This window comes from Aquila chrysaetos, chromosome 22 (genome assembly GCF_900496995.4).
Source record: "Aquila chrysaetos chrysaetos chromosome 22, bAquChr1.4, whole genome shotgun sequence".
Lineage (NCBI taxonomy): Eukaryota > Metazoa > Chordata > Aves > Accipitriformes > Accipitridae > Aquila > Aquila chrysaetos.
The window spans coordinates 10,326,913-10,343,675 of record NC_044025.1 but is presented as its reverse complement, the minus strand read 5'-3'; the positions used below and the strand labels follow the sequence as shown (position 1 = coordinate 10,343,675).

The 16,763-nt window shown below is 54.3% G+C and overlaps 1 protein-coding gene across 2 annotated transcripts in view; it reads right to left on the bottom strand.

The window, feature by feature from the left end:
- STK10 (serine/threonine kinase 10) overlaps positions 1–16,763 on the bottom strand; it is a 52,860-nt gene that overhangs the window by 11,674 nt on the left and 24,423 nt on the right. The window contains exons 3-9 of one of the 2 annotated variants that reach the window (XM_029998176.2): positions 10,213–10,261; positions 7,737–7,886; positions 6,265–6,337; positions 5,340–5,534; positions 4,194–4,275; positions 2,952–3,086; positions 1,619–2,155 (exon numbers count right to left, since the gene is read on the bottom strand). In XM_029998176.2, the coding sequence (XP_029854036.1) occupies positions 1,619–2,155; positions 2,952–3,086; positions 4,194–4,275; positions 5,340–5,534; positions 6,265–6,337; positions 7,737–7,886; positions 10,213–10,261 (1,221 nt within the window). The remainder of the gene's footprint in view (positions 1–1,618; positions 2,156–2,951; positions 3,087–4,193; positions 4,276–5,339; positions 5,535–6,264; positions 6,338–7,736; positions 7,887–10,212; positions 10,262–16,763) is intronic. The other variant, XM_041119370.1, reaches the window with a different exon arrangement.

The window sequence follows — 16,763 nt, the reverse complement described above, 5'->3', positions numbered from 1 at the left end:
TCACTGTGCAAAGCAGAGGCTTCAGCAGAGTGTCTTTCCCAGGGCCCTCCAGCAGCATCACTCCTGGAGAACAGCTCTGCTTGAATGCCTTGCTTGGAGAGATGCCATTTAGTTTGTTCTGAGCATTACCTCTGGCTGGGGCCATTCAAACCGTGATCTAATACGACCATCTATCTCTTTGAGACTTACTGCCTGTAAAATGAAAAAACTCCTTTCCCCTTCTAGGGGACCAGCTGGGGAAGAGCAATTACACACATGGCATCGTATTCATCTTTGACTGGCCTCAAACAGACCAGGTGTTGTGGGAAAGGCAGTGAGGAGGGGTAAATTGCCATGCAAGAGCATCACACTTCCCTCATTAGGGATCCACATTGATTGAGGGCTCCTGCAGGGGATGCTGGCTCTCATGCTCACAGCAGGAGACAGGAGGGGAGGAAAGTTTTGCGGAGAATGGTTTTGGGGCACGTTTCTGTGCTGGGAAGCTATCACTCATGCAGGCAATTGGATGAAGATCTTGTGCAACACATCACTCTGCCCCCTCAAGTCACACACATTTCTTCTTCTGAAGCTCAGCAAGTATCATTCCAGTTATTTTGCCTCTTCCCTCTAAGCCATGCTGACCTGGCCAGCTCTGGCTCACAAGCATTCCCAGCCTCCAGAAAGGTTTAGCAAAAGCCAAGAAGCCTGGGAGGTCTTCGTGCAAGTCACTGCTGACACAAACCAGGCCAGATGTATGGCAGGTTGAAAAGAAATGAGAGAGGCACCACCCCAAATAAGCATTCTCCTGGGTCTAGGTGTTCTAGGAAAGAGCAGCAGAGTGATGGGCAATGGATAAAGTTTAGGAAATCACGTTTTGGGTTTCATACTTGTCCTTGCTGCACAAGTTGGCCGAGTGGCACAGTTACTTCACACTTCTCAGGGACCCAAAATAGCTACAAAACATCAGACTTCCCTTAGATTTCAGTGGCCTGGGACAGCAGAGGACACATGTACCTGCACCAGCTCCACCAGGACCTTCTCCTTCACTTGAGAACGTGCCATGTGCCCATGGCACAGCTTAACCCAGCTGTATGTGCTGGGCTGCCCCGAGCCCAGCTGGGACAGGCGTCCCATAGACAGGGAAAACAAGCCATCGAAGGCTTTGCCTAGAGATGGGCTTCCTCGCTCCTTGCTGGCCCTGTGTTTACTTGCAGAGCTCCAAGCCTGGACACACATAGCAAGCGCTGCGGCCAGCCTTTCCAGCTATCTCGCCAAACAGCGCTGGGGAGGCACCTGGGTGGTCTTTAGCATTGTGCTCAAGCAAGATTCCTGGACCCTCTGTCTTCATCCAGCCTCTGTCCGCTCCTGCTTTACCTGCTCCCCACCTTCAGGCACAGGGAAGACTAGGGGCAACTCACTTTCTCCTCAAGTCAAAGATCAACCTCATCTAGAGTACAGCATGCTGCTTTCTCAGGAAGGCGTTTAAGGAGCTGTGGCCAAGCGTGTACGTGTACAGCCTCTCAAGGAAAGGATCTGAATTTCAGGGACTTGGCTAAAAAGGGGGAAAAAAACCCCTCAGCACTTTTTAACAGGGGTTTGCTGCCCTTCCTTCTCCACACCCTCTGCCCACCACTCTTACCTTCAGGGAGATGGAGCCACTCTCTCTGTTGAGGGACAGGTCAGCAGACAGGGAGATGGTGAGGTCCATGCTTTCAGAGGCTGAAGTGCTGCCAGAATCCGAATCCCCTTTGGAACGGTTGCCAGGGAAGGGAGCTGGGGGATCCAAGCTCCCGTTGGCAAGCTTCTCCTCTGTGAAGTTCTCCAGGTGACTGCTCTCCGGATGCTCCCCGATGCTCTTCCGCTCCTTTCTGCCTGGCCCGGGCTGCTTGTCCCCCTCCGTTGAGTTACCCAGCCGTCCAGGCTGTAAGATGATGTCTGGCTTGCCCTGGGTGGCCGAGGTGGCAGAGCTGGTTTTTGTGGAGCGGTTGCTCTCCAGTTTGTCATTGTCACTGCTTATTCCTTCATCTGAGACTTTATCGCTCTGTCCATCTGTGGTCTCCTTGCCAGTCCCCACAGGCCCATTCACTGCCTTGGGCAAGGAAGAGTCCGGAGGCTTTTCCCCATCAAAACTCAGCTGACTCGCCTCAGAAGGGTCCCGCTTGTGCTTACCAGGGGGCTGGAAAGACAGCGAAGGGAAGGTGTTGGGTTTTGCACCACCGCTTTAACGCAACTGCAAGAGCTGCCATTCCCCATGCTTCAGAGCAAAGTCACCCACTTTCACCCAAAGTCACCAGCTAAAGAGTTATTGGGAGGAAATCTTCCCTTTTAGGACATCTGCCCTGGGATACTTTTATTTTTCTCCAGGTTTGTGGTCCCAAGGACTATGGACACTGGCTGGAAGGAAACAGCACAGCGGGGAAGCTCTAGAACCTGCAAGTTCTTAAGATGCAGCCTCGGAATTTGCATATCAAACACCTTTTCCCGTGGCTAACTCCACCATGGATTAACCACTGTCCTTTGCCACAGACGAGGGAGGTCGAGGCATGTCGCCCAGCAAAGCTGCCCAGGCAGCCTTGAGATGTCCCCTTCAAAGAGCCCAGCTCAGGGGCAGATTTGCCGAGCTCCCTCCTAGGGCTGGTGGTGCCTCACTGCTGCACCACGTGCTGCTGGCGGTGCTTCCACTCCAGCTTCTCCAGCCTGTACCAGGGCCTACTTTTCTTTTTTTTTTTTTTTTTTTTCTTTTTAAACACTTCTTGTAAGCCCCTCCTGTGAGCCAGCTTCATTGTTTCTCATTGCCCTTGGCAGCCACTGAAAAACAGCCCCTCCCTGGCCAAGCAACCGCTTCCCCCTCCACCTGATGGGGCCTAGAATAGCTGTAAACCAGCTTTTTGGAGCCTAGAAAAGTTGCTGGGCTCTTTCCCCCACCACAGCCGCAGTGGCAAACTTGCCAGCACGGGGCCGGGAGTGCTCACCGAGGCAGACTCCGACGAGTCATCTTCTTCCGCTTCATCCCGACTGTCCTCAATCTCTTCCATCACCTCAGCCTTGGCCTCGGCCACCAGCTCGCGTAGGGCCCGGTTGCTGGTCACCTTGCTGACGAAGGGATGCTGAAAAGCCAAGCACAACGCACATGCGTGAGGTGGCCAAAAAACAGACTTCGTGAGCTCACGGCCGAGTGACCGCACGGGGATGGCGATGGCAAGGACCACTTCTTGCTTTAAAACAACTGCAAAGACCTAAGGACACGGTTCTTGCCAGTGTCACCAGGCTTAACCCCCCCCAGATGAATTTACAGATAGGTACTGCACATATGAGGGAGAACAAGACAGAACACGATGCCGAGGTTAAGCGCCAGCTCTGCACATGGATGCTCAAAGCGTGGTGTTCTGCAAAGCTGTTTTATGTTAACATCCCCCAAACAAAAGCACTGGTTCCACTTAAACAAGGGGCTCTTGCTGCGGAGGAGACGTCCCCCCTCACTGCAGGCAGGCTGAGCTCCAGAGCGCAGCTCCGAGCCCGCAGAGTGCCACCAGCAGCGGGGAGAGAGCCAGCCTGCAGGATCCCTGGGTGCAAACAGAGCATGGGGGAAGGTTGGGTTGAAATCAGGCTCGAATCGCTCAGTGCACGCAGTGGGGTGTTCGTGTTGAGCTTCAGCAAAAGGCTGGGGAGTCCCTCGGGTTTGCAGAAACCGTTGCACACTTCTTCGCCGCTGACTTGGGTGCAGGACTGGAAGCGTGCAGCCAGACTGCTGGGGCTGCAGAGCGAGAGCATCTGCAGTCAGTGGGGAAAAGCATCTCCCAGGTTTTTGCTATTATTTTGAAAGGGGACGGGAGTAAAGGAAAGGAGTTGAATTTAAATCTGGGATAACCAGGTATCATCTAAGCTGGCTGCTACGTGGGCATTTTTAGGCGACAGGAGCCATTTCTATTCTAGCCGGTGTCCATAGGGGCTCTGCAGTTTGCTCCCAAGGCAAAAACATTGCTGTTCACTTTTGGAGCATTTTAGTGGCTCAAAAGTACTATGAACTTTCTAAACTAGACAAAAATTATCTGAAACCAGTCTAGGGCCCGTAAGCACTTTTTTTTTTTTTTTTTTTTTAACCGTCCTTAAGGAGAAGCAGGCTGTACAGACACAGGTGGTTCAGACACTCGCAGACCCAGGGAGACACAGACGCCAGCCGCAGACCCAGCCCAGGGGCTGGTGCTGGTCCCTACCTCCAGCAGCTGGGCGGCACTGGGCCGGGTCTCCGGGTTCTTGTCCAGCGCTGTCTTCAGGAAGTCTCTGAACTCCAGCGACCTTAAACCACAGCCATTCATGAGAAGCTCAGAAAAGGGAAAGGCCTCACACACCACAGGGGCTGCTCGACCCCTTTGCAGGTTGTGTCCCAGTTTCCAACTGGCCACAATCACCATTTCGCTCCTAGCATGGGAAATCCTGTGCTCAGTTGTTCTGATTATTTGTAAGAGAATCAGCAATGTGGTCAAGCGAGGGACTAGATTTTGCCTTAGCTGGGATGGCAACAGACAGTGGGACTGAGCACCAGCCACTGTACCCCAGGGCCAAGGTGGAGAGATCGGAGAAGACACCAGCAGTTATCCTCCAAAGGGAGCCCATGGGTGGAGCTGCTCGTGCATAAGGATGCTCCAGGACCCATCCCCACAGCCGCAGTGTGAAAGGATGGCTGTGAAGGACCAGGAACCCCATAGAAGGGCACCCTCAACCTGCAAAGCGCAGCTCTGAGATACAGAGCACGTACTGATCCAGTTTTGGCTTCTGAGCTGCTCCAGAGGAAGCGCTCCCACCCTGCCTGCTGGGTTTTACTGCCAGGCTCCTGCCTGCTACCTGAACCGCTGTAACAACACCTGTGACTCCAGTGCTCTCCCAGTAATTTGCTGCTGGCTATCATGCAGCGGGTTTTATCATGATTAAAAAAAAAATTTTTAAAAATTAACTGATTGGATTTTTTTTAAATGCATAAGAGGCTTTCCAGACTCCAGGAAAGAAATTCTGGAGTTCTTGGCCATCTCCAGGTTTAGAGTAAAATCTGCCTTTCGTACAAAACCAGGATGTTTTGAAAACAGCCAAGGATCACCCTCGCTTCAGCAGGGCTGTGGGTGGGCAGCAGCTCCCCCCATGCTGCCTGCACACCGTCAGCACGGTCACGGCACAGGCAGCGCCGAGCAGCCTGCCGTCAGCCGGCAGTGCTCTCGGGGCTCTAGCGCACAGCTGGACCTAGAATACAGCTAGAATCCTACAATGGGTTCTCAAATTAAACAATACTGCTAGAAACGACTATTTTTCCTCTCTTGAAATACTGTGTAAGTTGGGAAACGTGTACTCTGCTGCCCAGAACCCCTCACCATTTGGAAGGGCAGCTGAGCGTGGGGGGGTCAGACTTGGCAATCTTCAGCAGCACTCTCATGGGGTTGAGCTCATGATGGGGTGGCTCGATCTGGGCCATTTCAATCAGCGTGATTCCCAGGGACCAGATGTCCGCCTTGTAGTCGTATGGAGTGTCCTTCATGGTCTCGCACATCACCACCTCCGGGGCCATCCTGCAAGGGGCAGACGAAGGAGCAGAGATGGGGAGGGATGACACCACTGCCACACAGTGTGAGCCTTGCAGCAGTAATTAAATGCTTTAAATAATCCACAGCATTGCATAAAAACATCCTTTCCTCCTAGCTCCGGGTTTCAGAAGAAGCAGCATCTTTTCTAAGGGGTGCAACCCCCTCCCTCTTCTGCAGGCCAGCCAAGACAGCCCAGGCAGCCCATGGAAACCCCCAGGCCATTGACATCTGGCGCGGATGTTGCTTCAGACAATAAATTAATCCTCGCCGATTCCATTCCTTCAGCAAGTCGGGTGATTTAGAGATTGCGTTTCTGGAGCGAGGAGTCGTTCCCATGTGCTTGGAGTCGCTTCAAAGCCCACTCCACCCCCGGGGTGGGGGGAAGCGGGGAGCGCACACACGCGAGCACACGCGTGTCCCTCGCTCCTCCAAGCCTGAAGCATGGTGGCCCCTTGGCCAGCTCAGGGTACCGCGACACCGGGCAATCCTACTGCACCACTGAGGCTGCTCACAGCTCCCTTCAGGCAAGCAAAACCCTTGCACGTGTGGACACTGTCCAAGACTCCTTGTTAAAATCCTCCCACCCATGCTTGGTAAGGCACTATGGTCCAACGCACCCCAAAGGCCATCGGCTCCCCGTTTCTGAGCAAGCCTGATTTTCAGAAGAGTGAAGCTCCTCATAAACACGGGATTTCTTAGCAAGCAGGTCACTCACCAGTAAGGGGTCCCAATGAAGGAGTCCCGCTTCTGCAAGGTTTTAATGTTTTTGGCAGACACTCCAAAGTCAGCTGCAAAGAGCAGTAACATTAGATGCCGTAGGAAAACTGAAAGACCCTTCTGAATTAGCACACTTGGCTGAAACGCAGATTTAAAAGCAAACACACATTTAAGGCAAGAACATGATACAACGTGCTGTTTTCTCTAAACTGAGCATCAGAAATTAAATTTGCTTTTGGGTACATAACCACCAGGGACATTCCCCTCCCATGTACTATAAGACAGGGGCATAAAAAGCCATCCCTACTGTAACCCAAACCCTACACATCTAGAGGGAAGTCAAGATCTTTCCCACAAACAAACAAAAACAGCTCTATGGCAGATTACTTTCAGGACTGCTATTTCATAGCAAAAAGTCTCATTTTACACCAGAAAAACCAAAGTCCTGTTACATTCTTTCTCTTCCCTTCAGTCCTATGCACATCAGCCACTGCGTGATGCCTTTCCCTGATTTTGTCCCTTCTATAGAGAGCTGCTGAAGCCAACCCAACCCAAATCAAATTGGTAAGACCTGCAGAGGGTACCAAGCCCACTTCAGGTCAGTTTGCTCTCTGAGATGGCCCTGATGACCTCTGGAAGAGCTGTTATCCACCTGCACCCTGGGCTCAGGGTGCCCCTGACTGTGGGTCACCCTTGGCCCAAGCCAGCAGTGTGTTTTCACACTGGAGCACAACCCATGGCCACAAGAAGGTTTCTATCTTCCCAGGCTGGCCGGTCTCTATTGGCACCCACAGACACATGCCAGGAACACCCCACAGCTGCTGGCACCCCTCTGCACCTTTCTGACCAGTTCCTACAGACAAAGCTACCTTCTCATCCCCCAGGAGGTAGCTGGATGCCAATTTAACTCAAGCCCATAGCGAGTTGGCAAAGCAACCCTTTGGCAAAACTCACCCTGTCACCACCAGACCTGCTCTGGAGATAAGACAAATTCTTCCAGCTCCCAGCCCTCCCAACTGGCACCCTGCACAGGATGCTCAGCAGGCCAAAGAGCACAAAAATCGAGTCCAAAGAGGGATTAAGCAAATTCACAAAAGTAAAGTCCACCAAGGGCCTGAGCACGGCTGTGGCTCAGTGAGTCTTGGTGCCCGGCTGGGGGCTAAGCACAGCACGCAGCTCGATGGTAGATTTGGCCTCCCACAAAACAATACGAAGTTTTCCCCCACCTTCTCCTGCCTGAGCTCGTCAGCCAGCAGACAAGCAGCTGACGTCCCGCAGGCAGGGCAGAGAGCATCCTTCAATCCCCCCCATGCTCTGGCACAGCCAAACACTACAATCCAGCTCCCAGCAGCACGCGGCTGTCATTAGCGTAGCGTGAAATGGTCCCAAGCAGCACCATCGCCCACGGCAGCTCTCCCAACGGGCTCAGCCCAGCAAGCGCCTGCCGTGCTCCTGTGCCGCGCAGCTCACCGAGCTTGATGTCCCCGTCCTGGGTGAGGAGCACATTGCCTGCTTTCAGGTCACGGTGGATGATCTTTTTGCTGTGGAGGTAATGGAGGGCTTCCAACATCTGGCGGCAAATCACTTGGATCTGAGGTTCGGTCAGGCCCCGGTCCAGCTCTGTGGGGAGGGAAAGAACCATTAAACAGGACAGGGATTTGAGCGATGCTCCACCTGAGCAGCAGGAAGGCATGGGCTACCCAGCAGACCATTTAAAAACCACTGTCCGTGTCAAAGCAGCGGGAGACCAATGCAAATCAGCTTGTTAAGATAATTTATTCCCTAAGCCAGCACTCAGCGCAATGCCTGCCTGCTTGGAGCTGCTGGTTTATAGCTCCCTCCCAGGGATGCACGGCTGAGGCATCTGGCCCAGCGGGTGAGGGGGACGAGGAGGGGGAGCCAGGCACGCCTGCGACGGGGGTCCGAACTGCGAGTTCCCCGCCGATTTGGGAAATGGGTCCCTGCAGACAAGCTGGGCCTTGCCCAGCATGAGGACGATGCTGCAGACAGGAGGGAGCTGAACTTGGCTGCGGGCGGCAGCAGGGTCAAACACAGGCGTGAACACTCAGCAGCTCCATATGCAGCCACGCTCTCACCCCCAGGGAGCTACCCCTGCTGCAGAGATGCAGCGTAACCCCCTGTACATCAGGAGGGACATGCCACTTCCCAAAGCAACAAGCAATAAAATGCTAACCAGCATTATCCCTACTGCTCTGAGCTGGTATTTTCAGGTAGCACCAGGTACCAGCACACCAGTTCATACCCCACTGTCTGTCCCTATTTCTGAAGCTTGCGGGGACACGCGACCACTGGGACGACCTCCCTGCTAAGCTCTGCCCGGCCACCTTTACCATCCCAGACCGCTTTCCAAGGCGATGGCTCTGCAAACCATCAAACTTCCAGATGGTTAGCATCGTCCGAGCTTCCCTCCCTCCCTCCGCAAGCCCTTTGCAGTGCAGATCCCTCCTCCAGCACAGCTGAGTGTGCAGCAAAGCACACTAAGCCTTAGAGAACTCCAACTGCCCAAACTGCACGGGCTGACGGATGGACCCCAGCAACTGGGACAGATGCTCGTTCCGAGCAAGGATCTTAACCACAGGCTGGGGGATGCCGAGTCAGCCACTTCGTTCCTCCTCTTCCTCACCAAGATCTCCCTCGCTCTGGGGAAAGCTGATGATTTTCACTCTCCCTGGAGCATCTGGCAAAAGTGAGGTGCAGTGGGCCACAGGTTTTGTTCAAAAGATTTCAAAGGCAAACGCCAGTTGCTGGTGGGGATGGGGAGGTAGAATGGGCAGCATTCGGCAACTTTGAATTTACTAATGCCAGGAGCATTCCTGAGCTCTGAATTGCAGCTCCTCCTGCCCCCCATTCAGGGGTGATGGCACTACAGCCAGACCACTTGCTCATGGTTTTCTCTGCTTCCCCTTCCCAGGTCCTCCAGAGACTGACTGCCATGGACAAGGCCCCACGAATGCTCAGGCGGATTTTTGTGTCCCAAAAGACAGGGCACCCCTGTTGAGGTTTTCCAGGGGGAAGGCATCATCTCCTCCAGCACTTCAGAAAAGGTACTTTTTCATGCAGTGATTTGGACCTGCTTTAAAGGTGCCTCCTTTAGGAAACTTAAGTTTTAGGGGCTCAATCGAAGATGACAAATTTGGGTCCATACTTCTCCTGGAAACAAAAAGAAAGCAAGGCCTTTGGAAATACCAGAGCTGAAAGGGAGTAAACCCCAGGGAGATGCGGCTCTGTCCTAGGGCTCCAGGCAAGAGGATGTCAGAGCACCCTGCAGAGGGGATGTCACCCTGCCCCGGGGTCCGTACAGCCCTGGCACAGAGGGGCTGTGGCACCAGCCAGGGCTGTTTTGGGGAACACCCACATACTCCCGGTCCCAGCGGCTCTATGTGGAAGGGAGGAGTTAAAAATGGGAAGATTCCGGGAATTACTGCAAACTGCAGTTTATTCCGACGCTCTGCTGCTTCACCAGATGACCGATATCACATGGAGAAGTCAGCAAGAAGATCCTGGGAGATTCATCGCAACAGGCACCCAGATTAAACATCTCAGCCCCGCTGCCCTTCCCAGGAAGCTGTGGGAACGGGATCCCAAGCGCCCAGAGCCTCCAGCAGATAAATATTTAAAGCCATCTTTCCCCTCCAGCCAGACTCTCCCTTCTCCCCATGCCTTGTGATCTGCTGATCCCAGCAGCATTTAAATCACAAAAGGACATCAAAGTAGCTCAAAAAACACCCCAGGGCTGCCACACCTTCTGCTCCGGGTATGAAAATAGGCAAACTCATGGGAGAGAAACGGTAGCTGGAGAAGCTGGGGCACCCCCGTCTGCCGTCTGTCCGAAGGTTGCCCCTGAAAGCGTGCCAGAAGGCTGGAAACGCCTTGCGGGCATCGCCCTGAGCACGGAGAAGAGCCCGGCACCGCACGCTGCACTCACCCAGCATGGTGGCATCCACCGCCCCGCCTGGGCAGAACTCAATCATGATCTGGGGAAACAAGGAGAGAGGAATTAAAGTCCCGTCCACGTCACACTAAGCAAAGCCCACCGGGTAGGGAAGAGGAGACAAAAGCATTGGGTTCTGCTTCCTCGCACGGCAAAGCCACCCCTTTGCCCCACACGGTGATGCAGAGGCTTCGGTGCTCCCCAGGACACGTGCCCCAGGCAGCCCCAGCACAAACCATCACCCAAGCCCTGGGGCCAGATCCTGCACGCCGCCTACAGCAGCCATCTCAGAGGGACCGTCCCCATCGCTGCAACACCCCCAGAGCAGTCGTGCCTGGCCCTGTACCTGGACGCCTACCCCGAGCAGCCAGCTTCAGCTCCATCTTCCTCTGTTTACATCTCTTCCCGTTGCATTTTGAAGCACGGGCTGCTAGAGGGAGAAGCCTTGCCAACAGGATGAGATAGCTGTCATAGCTGGGAGCTGACGTGGCTGGGAGAAATCAGGCAGGATTTTCTTTGGCAAATTGGCAAGGAAGAGATGGAGAGGGCTGTCGGGTCTTTAATTTTTTTTCACTTTTTTTTCCTCCCCCATTGCTCAGTAGTTCATTGCTCTCTTGATCTTGAGCAATTTGAAGGGAAACTATGTCAATAAAGAGGTCGAGTACATTCACCAGATTGATGCTGTTTCTCTCCCAGGGACGTGCACAGAGTCCTGCCAGTCCCCTGCTGTCCCCCCACAGGGTGGGCAGCACCCACTGGGTGGGCCCTTCCCCGGCACCTCCGGGATGCGGGTCCTCTTCCCCCTCACCTCTGCACAAACTCAGCCAGAGCCCTTGCCGGGGTAAGGCTCAGTGCCAGCCCCTGCTCCCCTTCGGGGCAGACGAGGCTGCTCAGATAAACAGATTAAAATTTCAAGCAGCCAGAGGTTACGAGGGACAAGAGATGCTTCACCTCCCCGACAAGCTCCTCTCCTTGTCGAGGCGACACAGGGCAACATACCGGAGAGGTGAAATGCCAGAGTTATTTTGAGGACAACGACTGAACAAACCAAAGGCAGTGTTTACCAGCATAGCTCTCTAAGCCCTTCAAGTGGACGTCATGTTATTCAACACAGCTCTAAGCACTGGACCAGGAGCCGAGGGGAGAGAGGGGAGAAGGTTCAAGGTCCCTCTTTCCCATGGTCTAATCCTGCAGCTCCAGGCAAGCCACATCCCACCCTTTCGTCCTGCAGTTCCTACACGTGAACAAGGCAAATGCTATTATTGACCTGGATCGTGGTGGAAGACACAACTGCTTTGTTCTGGAGGAGAAGAGGGAGCAGGATCAGGTGCTGGGATGCAGCAAACCTTGAATTGCTCTGCGAGGATTGGCCCAGGTCCAAGAGTCGGAGGGAAGACAATGCTGAGAAAAGAAACCCAGGCAGGTTGGGCAGTGCGACACAGGCACCGTCAGAGGAAGCGGAGAAGAATAACCAGAGGCCAGGCCTGGGGAAGCGTTTGGAGCAGGCAGATGGAGAGAAGCAACTGGGAAGACATTCGAACCATTTGCAAACCAGGAGAATAAATATGCACAATTCGGAGCTGAGCAGGAGCCTGGCAGGGAAGAAACCAGCGGGACAGCAGAGCCCTCACACAAATGGGCCATGTCAACACATTTTTTCTTGCTTGAGTTTATACTTTAAACCAGAGCATCAGCAGCTTCACTAGCAAAGGGAAAGGAAAGAATTGCCCCCTGCCATGGTCTCCCCAGGCACAGAGATCCCCACTGGACCCCTGTGCCCCACCACGACCCCAACACAGCTCTAGGAGGCTCATTTCAACAAAGTATTTTCATAGTGCTCCTCATCACGTTCATCAGAGCAGACTACCACCACCAGCGGACACCAGCCCTTCCTGGGCTCCTCGGAGCCCAAAGTGCCAGAATCAAACCCCAAACAAGCCCCACATCAATGCCAACCTGCCAACTGGGAGGGCAAAGGCTTGCCCTCGCTCTGGGAGGCTGAGGGGACGTGTGGGGCTCTGCTGGCACAGCCAGCCTGGTGACAGTACCTCCGCACAGCAATACCACGATCCTGCCCGTGGGACCTGTCCTCTGCCAGACCATCCAACCTACCACCAGCCCTGCTCCGGCCGATCCAGGCACCTCGGGAACTCACCAGCCCAAACAGGGTGGTCTCTGGGTTCAAGCAACAGCCTCCCTTACATTCAGTCAGCAGAGAAGGCCTGATGAGAAGCTTGTCTGTGCTACCAGGCTCACTCGGCTCTTGAATTTAAACAGTCCCAAAACTTCAAACAGCTGAGCCCGAATCAGCCACTAACATGGCCTTTGCCATCCAGGTGACTTGTGTGCTTTCCGTGTTAATGCTGAGCAAGCAGCTTTACAGCTTCTGCCTCTTTGTGTGTCCCAACTAAATGAAGTCCACTGGCATCAGATGCAGCTCCTCTTACACAGCCTCCAGATTAAGAAACGTAATTTTAATTTTGAGGGGTGAGACACACAGAGGGCACCCAGCTGGGTAACAGCCACAGGTGCCCTGGTCAGCAGAGTCCCTGGGAGCCCAATGCCATCCCCCCCAGCCCCGGGCAGATGCTGTGCTGAGGTCTCCCACCAGGCACACAGCTCGCACAGCTGAAATGTGCTCTGGGCAGACATGCTGAGCTTTTAAACGAGGAAGGGCCAAGCACAACGCACCCTGCTCTGGATCTGTGTGGGATGCATTTCATCTCACAAAGTTTCATTTGGGTTCGCGGTCTAGCAATGAGAAAATTAGGGAAATCAGTCCATCTGAACCAGCATGACCATGTATGTTTATGCAGGCACAGCAGGCTGCAAGCCAGGCACTGGGAATATGGGAAATATGGAAAACTTAAAAATATGCATTTTCAACAAGGGCAGAGATGCCAAAGAATAATTTATGGGTGTGGCCAGATTGTCTGAACATCCAAAAACCTAATGGGCTCGTTTCAGCCCAGAAAACCTGATTTAAACAAATGCAACTGGCAATCCCATAGCACATACATCACACACACTTCCTTCCAGGAGCAGGGCCAGCCTGAAAAAAACGTTTTACCATTGCAGCAGGTAGGAAGGCCCGGCGGCAGCAGCACAGGGCTGTCTCTGTGTACGAGCTGGGGGATGCAGGAGGGTTGCGGAGAGCGGAGGCTGTGCAGGCACCCTCCCCAGACCCGCAGCGGGGATCGGGGCGGGGAGGTGGTAGATGACACCCTGGGCGGGCAGCCTGCTGCTCCGGAACGAGTTGGGAGGATCTCAGAAGAGAACTCTTGACAAGAGCCTGTGCATCTGTGCAGCCAGGAGGCTGGTGATCTACCCAAGGGCTGCAAAGAGTTTAACTCTTTGCTTAGAACTGTTTCCATGTGCTTTGATATATGGGCTGACTACTTTACTCCAAGCCACAGCTGGAGCAGTAACTGCTCTAGTGACAATCTCACGTCACCTCTCAAAGCCACACGGGGCGGCTGCCTGCGCTGTGCTCGGCCGTCCCCAGCAAACCCCCTGCGACCTGCAAGACCAGGGACCCAGCACAGGGTTCGCTGCAGAGGCACGGCCGCACCGCAAAACAGAGGTTTCGCACACCCAGTGCCAAAAAAGCTCCTGCGGTCTCGTGAACCAGAGATATGAGACCCATGGGGGTCTCTGCCCCAATGCTGACATCCTGAAAGCAGCCCCTTCACGCTAATTAGAGCTGGCGGGAGCACCCACACCTCCCCCTCCATCTGCGTAGGGTCCAGGCGAGGGGGGTCCGAGCACCCGCTGCAGGGTCTGCAGCGAGCAGCCTGGAACGGGGCTGGAGCAAACATCCTGTTCATAATGATTTCCTCCGCGCAAGAAATCCAGGGACTTCCTCACCAAAGGCTGCCCAGCCCCTCCGCTGCGCTGGGCTGCCAGAGGGCACACGCAGCAGCAATGGTTCTCCCTCCTGCTGCCACCTCAAAGCTGTTATTAGTCCCGGGGATTAGACGCTATCAGCATTTTAGTTTTTCAGTCCATAGGCAGTTGCAACTACACCTCGCAGGCACGTGCAAAATTTGCCACTAGCTCCCCTTCCTGAGCTATAGGAGCAACACGACCGACTGACGGCTGCCTTCCAGCACAGCCAGAGCCCCGTGGTGTCAGCTCCGACACCACCGCCAAGAAACCCAGCCACCGCGCTGGGCTCATTTGCAGCTCGACAGGGACGCACGAGCTGCACGCACAGGAACAGATTTGGGCAGCTGGTTTAAAGACAGAGAAAGGAACCCGCTCTCACTACCTCTCAAAACCTTTGTACCACAGTTTGAGCACTGCTATTAAAAAAAAAAAAAGGGCTCTTTTCTCCTATACCTTTAGTGAAACTGCATGAATGAAGTTGTCAGCATGCAGAAGCTACATAATCTTTCCCTTTCAAGAAACTTTTGCATGGGCAAAATTAAATTTAAACTTAAATTCAAAAGCAAAAGTCCACTCAAGTTAAAGGGCTTTGCTAGTGACCTTGATTTCTTCCATGGCTCATCCTAATCCTGCCTTTAGGCACAGCAGGACCTGGAAGCATTTTGTAGCCCAAGTGGGAGCGGAGCATGCAGAGGGGGCTGGGGCCCTTTTCTCAGCTGCTCAAGTAATAAGTGACTGCCTGGGAGGAGAGGAAGCAGGGTCCAGTGAGCCTGGGGTTGCCCAGGAGAATAAATATACATACATATGTATGAAACAGCTATGGCTTAAATTAAGTGCTCTTAAAGACACAGGTCTTCAAGCTGTACCCAAGTGAGGGGGCACCACACATTATGAAAAAGCATTATATGACTTTGCAGCTCAAGACAGCAGATCAGACACTGTGCCAGGAGAATCCCTCCAGCACCTAACACCAGGAGAGGCCCAGAGGGACACTAACTCAGAAACCAAACCTAAGATGGATTAGAGCCCAGCGCAGTTCCTGGGTCTGACAAACCAGGAGGGACGTCTCCTGCCCAGGTACTGAAGTCCTCCTGGGTAGGACAGAGAACCTGCTCGCTCCTCCCACCCTGGGCAAGACTGGTCCTGCCTCTTGGGTGTGTTTGAACCCCTAGAACTTTCTACTTTAAAAAAAGGAATAAAAAAAGCTTATCTTGAAAGGTATTTTTACCAAACACTGCACAGTCGCCAAGGGTGGAACAGCTGATGTCCCTGAACTGAAGTTTGCAATTGAAGCCCAATTAAGAGGAGAGGACACACCCTCAGCCCAGCTCTTACTCATCCCATTGGCATGTCAGAGGGCAGAGGCCCATGAACTGTTCCCTCGGCAGCAGTACTGGAGAAATGCCTCTTCCAGTCAGAAAAGGAGGGGGGGAGAGAGCCATCAGCTGGGAAAGTTGGGGGCAGCTCATCTCGGCGGTGGTGGCCCTGGGCAGCCCGGCATTTCCCACGAGCGCAGCGGGCTGTGCAGGGAGGCCACCGGCTCCCCGTAGGATGGAGGAGCCCTTGGCTGGCAGCCCAGTCACTCCCAAGTCACTGGAGGTGGCGGGCGCCTGCGGGCTTTTCCTGTGATTTTTGCTGCTTTTGCAGTTGCATATTGAATAGCCCAATTGCTCTGGAGTCACAGTGGTGCTCCAGAGCACCCAGGCCATTACTACATGGGTGCACGCCATGCTAAGCACCGCAACCACCCACCTCCCGTGGAGCCCTGAGCATCAGCTCCGGCGGGCACGGGAGGTTGTCTGTGTCCCCGGGATCTGTCTGCCCCCAGATCCACTCTGCCTGGCCCAGAAACTGCTTCAAAACTGAAGTACTTCAGCAATTTCCTCTCCTAATCTGCAGCAGAGGGTTTCATTTTGTTTGTTTAAGCAGCTGCCTGCCGCCAGGGAGAAGGTAACCCGCAGCATCCTGCTGCCGCGAGAGCCTCCATCGCCCACGCACAGCCTCGTGGCTCTGCCACCTTCATGGGGTAACTTAGAGGTGTCCTGGCCACCCACAGCAGAAAGCACCCTCTGGCACAGCTGCCAGCTCTCCTGCCTTGTATTGGCACGGAGGGACTGGGGAGAGAAGAAACGTAAATGCGGTAAAGTAAATTGTGCTCCATTTACAGACCGAGCTGGTGAAGGGGAACGCTTTCCAGGGTGCCTCCTTGCCACCCACCGCACCCATTCCACCTCCCCTCTCTCCAGGATGCTGAGTGGGCAGAAAGGTTCTGGGGGGACGCTGCTTTTAGCAGCGGTCGCTTCCATCACTGCGCTCTCCGAGTTCGAGCGGGACGAAGAGGAGCAGGGCGCGCCACAGCCGGCCTCAGCCACGCTTGCCATCAGCGGTTTCGGTCCTTCCCCGTGCAGAGCTGCCATTGCAGGGCCAGCGCACCAGGAGGAGGGTGGCAGGTCCCCAGGCTGCCACCACGCACAGACGCGGGAGGGAGAGGCCGGAGGAAGGTGCCGGGGCAGACGTGCCTGAGCGGGTACGGCAGCAGGGAACGCAGGGCTTTCCTGGCATCGCCCACCCGCTTACCGGAAAAGCGGAAGAAATGCGGCAAACAACAACCGCTCCTGTGATTCTGGGGCAGCGTGGCAGGGCAGGGGGCAGAAATC